Genomic DNA, 8,866 nt, shown 5'->3' with positions numbered 1-8,866 from the left:
TATAGGCCCAGAGCGCAACTGCTACACACCTTCAGCCCGACTCTTGAGTTCAGTGGGAGACAGACTGTCTATCTCGTAGTCTAGCCTTAGAAAACCCAACCACACCGTCCAACAGACATGGTATGTATATTATTATTATTATTATTATTATTATTGTTATTATTGTTATTATTATTGTTATTATTAGATGATGCATTGAAATAAATAGACGTGGTTTGTCTGCTATCGGTAGCAGCAGAGCAGTTTATGTTGTTGCCAGCGATGGTTATCGCCGTCCCGTTACATGAATAAGCCTCCCCGATCAGAGACGGTGGATTCCCGGTGAACCGGGGTGGGCGGTCGTGGGTTTCGATCGGTGATCGGTGGTCGGGGGGGTGTGAATGATGTCAGTCTGTCGATGCCCAGATGTTGAAATAATACGGAATACTCTTCCGTTTACCGGGCCCGGTGTGTTCGGTTATATTAGGTAGGTGGGTGAGTCGACTATTCAGATCTATGTCCCTATGCACTCGATGGAGGCGGCTTCGTGTTAGCGGCAGTATTCTGCAGCCAGGTCCATGCGTACCTAACCTAACCCTGTGATTATAATGGGGTCGCATCGCTTTAGAATCAGAACCCCCTTCCTTCGATGTTCGACCGACCGGGTGAACCTTCTAGAACCTTCAGGTGTGTCGCCGGGGAGGAGGAGGAGTGTCTGGGTGGGTGACGCCGGGGGAAACCATGGCGACGGGGTGTCACAGTCCTAGCGACATATCTCACACACCCAGGAGAGCAGATGGGAGACTCAGGATCATGTCTCTGGTTCGGTTCTCCTGGAGCTGCTGACCTACAGATCCCACCCCCTCTCTCCCCCTCTCTCCCTCGGTCGGACACGCCAGTTACTGTATACGGTATATATATATATATATATATATATATATATATATATATATATATATATATATATATATATATATTGTATAAGTTATCCCGTGTCGATCTGCGGGCAGTGGCAGATCCCCTTCCTGCAGGGTTCTGGTTCTGGTGTGGTTCGGCCTTTCCTTAGGGAAGTCAAGTGGGAGGCTGTTTAGATAGATGCGATATTAAATATGAATGAAGCCTTCTTTGACACGGCGAGGAGAGGAGAGTGGCTGGCTGGCTGGCTGGCAGAACTAATCTCGGTGATTGGCGGAGATTGTCGCCTATTTGGCGCGGTGACAAGAGGGAATGCTGCAATGGCACTTTGGGAATGATTGTGTGCTCTGATCTCTGTATCTCTGATCTTTATAGGACAGTTATGATCGTCGCTGGTTACTTGGATACTTCGGTTCGATAAATGTTTATGGTTTTATTTGAACGCCGTCTAATGATGACGCACTACGCCGACAGATCAGGTCAGGTCAGGGGGTTTCCACTTTCTACTGGGGAAGGAAACAGCGGTGGACGGCGAGAAAACAGCTGTGTGTGTGTGTGTGTGTGTGTGTGTGTGTGTGTCTCAGTAAATGATGTTCTTGCGTCTCAATGGTCCCATTGTGTCACCAAGCATGACGGGAATGTCTCCACCGACCTGGATAACAAAGTCATGGACTGTAACCTCTGACACACACACACACACACACACACACACACACACACACACACACACACACACACACACACACACACACACACACACACACACACACACACACACACAGCATCAGAATGACCACTGGGGTGGATGGGTATACAGTGAATCCTCTGTTTTAACTGGGAGTCAGGTGATGGTTGTGGACAATCATTAGGGAGAGTGTGTGCGTGTGTGCGTGTGTGTGTGTGTGTGTGTGTCCGGTCCGCTGCTCTCTGATGTGGCCGTGAGGTCGTTGACCCTTGACATGCCATTGGCTCCCGAACAGGAAATGAATTGACGTATTTCCTCGTCCAATCAGAAGAGCAGATCTCCATTCCCTCTGGACGCATCTCATTAAACCTGCTTTGGTTTTTAATTAAATATTACATTATTTAAAAATATATTTAATTAAATTATTGTTGTTTTTTATTTAGCTATCTATTGTTGTTCTCGTTCCATGGAATGTGGTGTCTTGAGTACAGAGAAAAGAGCTAGACAAAACATGATTACTAGATTATCTACCGTATTTTCCGCCCTATAAGGCGCACTTAAAAGTCCCAAAAAAAAAAAAAAAACGACAGTGCGCCTTATAACCCGGTGCGCCTTATATATGGATCAAAATGTAAAAATTACATGACCAATATTTTTTTTTTAATAATAATACAATGTTTCAGTACGACTGGTAAACTACAAAGCCGCACCGCTTGCAGCATTACGGTAATCAGTAAACGACGGCCGCCATCTTGGAATCTCCGCGAATGCTATGCTTGTGGTGGGTTAACATAATTCACCCCCGGAACTAATAGTTGGGAGTATTGTTCCGTACGGAGGGTTAAGTGGGTGGTACTGAGTTTTAGTTCCTGTTTTAAGTGTGTGATAACAACTGGTTCATGTCTGTCAATAAACGTCTAGCTGTGACATTTAATACGCCGCCTCCGACTCCCGTCTCTCGGCACTACATGCTATTGTTATTCTATCATGTGCTCTGAATGGATGCCGTACTCACCCAACTGTTCAATTCGGACACTCACACCGCTTGCAGCATTACGGTAATCAGTAAACACCGGTGTTGTGCTTACTCACAGTCCCACACCACAAGACCCCAAGTAAAGAAGACTAAACAGAGTTTCCGAGGGAACAAAGTGAGATTCTTGGTGCTTTCAACTTGAAGTTTTAAAGTACCCACTCGATATAATAAACAACAGTTTAACGATCACTAAACACTTATCATTTGTGTATTGGATTCATTATTCTCGTTTGCCGGAGGCTACCGGTAAGGGAGGGTTGATTTGTAAACATACTTTCGTTTTAGCTCGTGTTCAAAAGCAAGAACTGTGTGTTCATCTAGTTGTGTAGTTATGTGTTTTTAGCATGTCGATGTTCTCCCAGTATGTTGTCATGTTATTAAAATACAGTTTAGACCTTCGTAGCGATGTGTTTTGTTAGCTGTTAGCCGCTAGCAGCGTTTGTTGTGGTTTGGTCAGATTAACTTTTCTCCCATTCAGTGTTTGAGATGAACCAACATTCAAATACGCCTGTCGTGTTCAATCTTTCTCTGATTTGAATGTATGACACATCATTTGAAAGCTTACAATCTGTAGTTTAAGCATGTGTAAAAACTGAAAAAGTACGTTGCACATTTCACCAGGAGCTGTCACATATTGGTTGTTGGTTATAATTGTATAGCCTATTGGTTGTTTTCTGGTGTTGTTTTGCTCTGTTTGTAGTCTACTTGATGTATTTTTATCAGCTGTTAAATCACCACAGCGGTTAATCCACTAATAGAGATAATAGCAGATTGAAAATGCTTGTAGCTAACTACTCTATATCTCGTGGTTGCAGCTATTGCGAATTGCTATTCACGCGAGTCAGCTGTGAATCACCGCAGGTCCTTGACGCTTGTTGCAAAAATGGATGACGAACGGCTGATACTTGAGGTGGAAAAATATATATTTTTGACAGTGGAGCAGGTAGAACGTTGATGGTGACAACGCTCAGGTGGAGCTTGGACAACGGGAAGTTGACACAACACCGATGGAGAGGTGACGCAACGCAGTAGGTGGAGCTTGGGCGTAACGCAACCCCAGTCAAACGTTTGACTGCAGTATCTATTCTATGCGCCTTATAAGCCGGTGCGCCTTATAAGCCGGTGCGCCTTGTATATGAAAAAATTTCTAAAATAGGCCATTCATTGAAGGTGCGCCTTATACGCCGGTGCGCCTTATAGGGCGGAAAATACGGTAATCATTTCATATAATTGTTATATTATTAGTGGTTAGAGGCTGGCTATAGGGCTACCCACACACACACACCCACACACACACACTCTGCCACGTACCGACAGCTTTCACTAAACTCTCCCCCAGTTCAGTCTACAGTGTAGGCTGTCCTGCCCTGCATGTGTGTGTGTCTCTGTGTGTGTGTGTGTTTGTGTTTCTTTGGGAGTGTGTGTGTGGGTGGGTGGGTGTGTGTGGGTGTAAATGATCTGTCTTTCTGGGTGTCGGTAACCGTAGCAGGAGGGATTGTGCCCGGGTGGCAAAGTCCTACACACACACACACACACACACACACACACACACACACACACACACACACAAGCGATCCGTCAGCCACACAGCCCGTATTGAAATGGACCAAGTGAGAGTGTTCAGATATCCTGGCTTGTACTACCGCGGGAGGTGCCTGACCTGCTGCACGCACGCACACACACACACACACTCTGGCTGACCACAGCCCGCGGGGGCCGCCGTATCAGGCTGCAGGACGTATCACTGACCCGTCTGTCTGCTGCGGACCATAGACCCGTCACACACACACACACACACACACACAGACCCCAGACACCCAGGAGGAAGAGAGAGAGAGAGAGAGAGATATGCTGCCTAGGAAGCCGTTCCTCTACCCTGAGGAGGAGGAGGAGGAAGGGGAGGAGGGGGTGAGTGTGGCGCTGGTGTACGACCTGCTGGAACAGCAGAGGTTCTTCTACGTGGAGCTGCTGGAGCAGCAGCAGCGGAGCTACCGGTCCTTCCTGCAGATGCTGCTGGAGTCCACCAACGCCCGCACCGACGCCCTGGTGAAGGAGGTGCAGGACCTGCGGGGGGGCCTCCAGAGAGGCACCCTGGAGCTGGCCGAGGTCCGGGGCCTGGTGGCCCAGACGGCCCAGCGGGCCGAGGGGCTGGCGGAGGGGCTGGTGATGGTCCGCGGGGCGGTGGACGTGGTGACGGGGGCCAGGGGCGGGGGGGTGGGGGTGATCGGGGCCAGGGGCGTAGGAGGGGCGGCGGTCGGGGCCAGGGGTGGAGGAGGGGTGGTCGGGGCAAGGGGGGGAGCGCTGATGGGGGGGGGGAAGGGCGGGGTGGGGGGGGGGAAGGGGGTGGCGCTGCGTTCGGAGCCCAAGGCCAAGAAGCTGGTGGCGGACCTCACGGCCCTGACGTTCGACGAGTTCCAGGTCCGACGCACGCGCGTGCTCACACACACACACACATACACACATACACACACACACACAGGACCTGATGGACGTCTTAGTTTCTCTGTCTGAAGGAATCCTGCAGTGATGTGATGAGGGTTACTTTTGTTGTTTGCCTGTCTCTGTGTGTCTGTCTGTCTGTGTGTCTATCTGCCTGTCTCTGTGTGTGTGTGTGTGTGTGTCTGTCTCTCTGTCTGTCTGTCTGTCTGCCTGTCTCTCTGTCTGTCTGCGTGTCTGTCTGTCTGTCTGCGTGTCTGGGGACGTGGGGAGAGAGAAGTCACGTTGTGATCTGATGAATTATAGATTTATTAATGAACAGTGTCAACATCTCACCAGCGGACCCCCTACTGGATGTGTGTGTTACAGCCGGGGGACCAGTCAGCACGCATCTTAAAATACTGTATGGATAATGCTGCTGGTGGTCAGAGTGGGGATAAAGCTGCTGATAATCTCTCTCTTTCTCTCTCTCATCCCCCCCGCTCTCTTTCCCTGTCTCTCTTTCTCTCTCATCCCCCCCCTCAGGCTGACCAGCTAACAGAAGAGCAGATTGCTGGTAAACAGAAAGGCTGTGTGTGTCTGTCTGTGTGTCTGTGTGTGTGTGTGTGTGTACGTGTGTGTCTCTGTGTTTGTGTGGTAGACAAATAAAGTCAGTTTAGAGGAGCTAACAAGACACATCACAGTGAAGACTGGTGACAGTCATCATGTTGGTGTGTTACGGAACCTCTCTCCTCCCCTCATGCCTCTCCTGTCCCCCTCCATCTCTCTCCTCCTGTCTCCCTCCATCTCTCTCCTCCCCCCTCCCCCTCCATCTCTCTCCTCCCCCCTCCCCCTCCATCTCTCTCCTCCCCCCTCCCCCTCCATCTCTCTCCTCCCCCCTCCCCCTCCATCTCTCTCCTCCCCCCTCCCCCTCCATCTCTCTCCTCCCCCCTCCCCCTCCATCTCTCTCCTCCCCCCTCCCCCTCCATCTCTCTCCTCCCCCCTCCCCCTCCCTCTCTCTCCTCCTGCAGAGTTCAAGGAGGCCTTCTCTCTGTTTGATAAGGATGGAGATGGCACCATCACCACCAAGGAGCTGGGCACCGTGATGAGGTCACTGGGCCAGAACCCCACGGAGGCGGAGCTCCAGGACATGATCAACGAGGTCGACGCAGACGGTCAGTTCCACCTGGGTCAACGTGGGGGTTGGGGGGAAGGGTTTCAGTGTTACACCAGCCCCTAACCAGCGCCAGGCCTTATATATGTAGGTCAGGCTGCTTTAAAGCCTGTTGAGTAACTGGTCATATGCATGACATGATCTACATAATCTGAGCTCTATATAGACACACACACATACACATAAGCACACACACATACACACACATAAGCATACACACAGATATACACACACATAAGCATACACACAGATATACACACACACACATACACAGATATACACACACACACACACATACACACAAGCACACACACATACACACACACACACACACACACATACACACATACACATAAGCACACATATACACACACACACACAGCAGAAGCAGAAAAACAACTGTTCCAGACAGAGTCAGATGAACGTCTGGAACAGAACAGCTTTCTGTCTGTGTGTGTGTGTGTGTCTGTCTGTGTGTGTGTCTGTCTGTGTGTGTCTCTGTGTGTCTGTCTGTGTGTCTCTGTGTGTGTCTGTTGTGTGGGTCTGTTGTGTGTGTGTGTGTGTCTGTCTCTCTGTGTGTGTCTGTCTGTCTGTGTGTGTCTCTGTGTGTCTGTCTGTGTGTCTGTGTGTCACTACTACTACAGAACCCCCCCATGGGGAACCCAGGCTAATCCTGACCTGTAATCTCATCACTAATAGTGTGTGTGTGTGTGTGTGTGTCTCTGTGTGTGTGTGTGTGTGTGTGTGTGTGTAACCCTGTCTGTGTACTGTGTGTGTGTCCTGCCTGTGTGTATGTGTGTGTAACCCTGTGTTGTGTGTCTCTGGTCTCCTAGGTAACGGCACCATCGACTTCCCAGAGTTCCTCACCATGATGGCCAGGAAGATGAAGGACACCGACAGCGAGGAGGAGATCCGCGAGGCCTTCAGGGTGTTTGACAAGGTGTGTGTGTGTTTGTGTGTGTGTGTGTGTGTGTGTGTGTGTGCTGACCTATCTGTGCTGACCTGTCTGTGTGTGTGTGTGTAGGATGGTAATGGGTACATCAGCGCGGCGGAGCTGCGTCATGTGATGACCAACCTGGGGGAGAAGCTGACGGACGAGGAGGTGGACGAGATGATCAGAGAAGCAGACATAGACGGGGACGGACAGGTCAACTACGAAGGTACAGAGACATACCTCTTCTCCTCCCTCCCTCTCTGTCTCTGTCTCTCTCTCTCTCTCTCTGTCTCTGTCTCTGTCTCTCTCTCTCCCTCTGTCTCTCTCTCTCTCTCTCTCTCTGGGTATGTTACAAAAAATCTCTCTTCCAAAATGAAACCAAATGTGTCCAGCCTAAAAGGGCTTGGGAAAAAGGAAACGAAAAACACCAAGATTGTCCAAATCGGTTAAGAAATAAGGAAGTTATGCCAATCTTAGTTCAGTCGAAAGTGAATGATTTTGTCTCTTTGCTTTCAATGTAAATGGCCTAAATACTGTGACCTTAGGTCAGACACCACCCCAGAATAGGATTTTCCTTTACTCCTATCATAATGAAACTTAACATAGTGAAAGCAAACATGTATAGAACATGTTTTTGTATTACAAGTTTATTTACCAACAAATGTAAATATGCAAATTGAGGTAAATACTGGCACTTGACTCTCAGCTGTCGGGTCTTCGTGTGCGAGTTTGCACGCGAAACTATTGATAATACTAACATATTTATTAGATTATATCCTCTTTTCAATGGAAAGTTACTTTTGAACATTGGAAGATTCTTCCCTGTCGTTTCGAAGGCTCGCAAAGATGCGCTTCATCTTATATAACACAGTTCCTTCCTGTCTGTGTCCAGCTGTGTCTGATTGGTCTTTTTTTTCTTCTTCTTCTCTCCTCAGAGTTTGTACAAATGATGACGGCCAAATGAAGCCCCGCCCCTTTCTGACCTCCTTAGAAGACAAAAAAAAAGAAAGAAAATCAGTCAAATGTTTTACTATTTACCTCTCCTCTCGCAAAAAACAACCATCTGTCCATCCCCCTGTTTCTGTATAGAGAACACCACTGAATGTCCACTTGAACAAGGTTCAACATTTTACGAAAAAGAAGCAAAAAAATCTCAAATGATCTTCTGCATGTGGCTCCTCTCCCTGCGCCAGGTCGCCGTTGGCAACACCACGACCAATACCTGTAAACAAACAAAACAGCGCCGGTGTGAGCTGCTCATTGGCTCCCTCTGCTGGTGGGCGTGTCTGGGCTGGCCAATCGTATGTCTTCTTCTTCTTTGATTTCCTGTTTCTGTTCTTCCTGCATGCAGCTTGAGACTGGTGCTGTCTGGCCCGGGGTCACGGCGGGGTCAAGGTGCCAGTGCTTCTGTGTTTACGGAGAGAGAGGGGTGGGGAGGGGAGGGGTGGGGAGGGGGAGGTTGGGGTGGAGGGGGGAGGTTGGGGTGGAGGGTGGAGGGTGGGTGGGAGGGCCGGCGTGCACAGAGGTAGAATGAATGGGACCTTCGCAGTTTGAAGCTAAATGAATCACTAGAAAGATATTTTTAAGAAAACGTATCATTTGAAAAAGAAAAAACTCATTTTAGACAATGTGTATTTGGCATGTTGGGATGTCTGGGAGAAAAGGGGGGAGGGGGGGTAGGGGGTGGACTGGGCGACAGTGGTGGAGGAGGGGTCTGGACTCGGGGTG

General features: G+C 49.1%; 1 protein-coding gene across 1 annotated transcript; it reads left to right on the top strand.

Moving 5' to 3' along the window:
- On the top strand, positions 1 to 8,231 carry calm1a (calmodulin 1a). Its single transcript, XM_080532443.1, has 6 exons — positions 1 to 120; positions 5,577 to 5,607; positions 6,062 to 6,205; positions 7,038 to 7,144; positions 7,229 to 7,364; positions 8,074 to 8,231. Exons 1-6 carry the CDS (start codon positions 118 to 120, stop codon positions 8,100 to 8,102), a joined length of 450 nt encoding a protein of 149 aa, XP_080388569.1. The 5' UTR covers positions 1 to 117; the 3' UTR covers positions 8,103 to 8,231.
- The last annotated feature ends 635 nt before the right edge of the window (positions 8,232 to 8,866 follow it).

This window comes from Nansenia antarctica (assembly GCF_963989245.1).
Source record: "Nansenia antarctica genome assembly, chromosome: 1".
NCBI lineage: Eukaryota > Metazoa > Chordata > Actinopteri > Argentiniformes > Microstomatidae > Nansenia > Nansenia antarctica.
The sequence above is the reverse complement of the archived record's forward strand: the minus strand, read 5'-3'. Positions and strand labels throughout refer to the sequence as shown.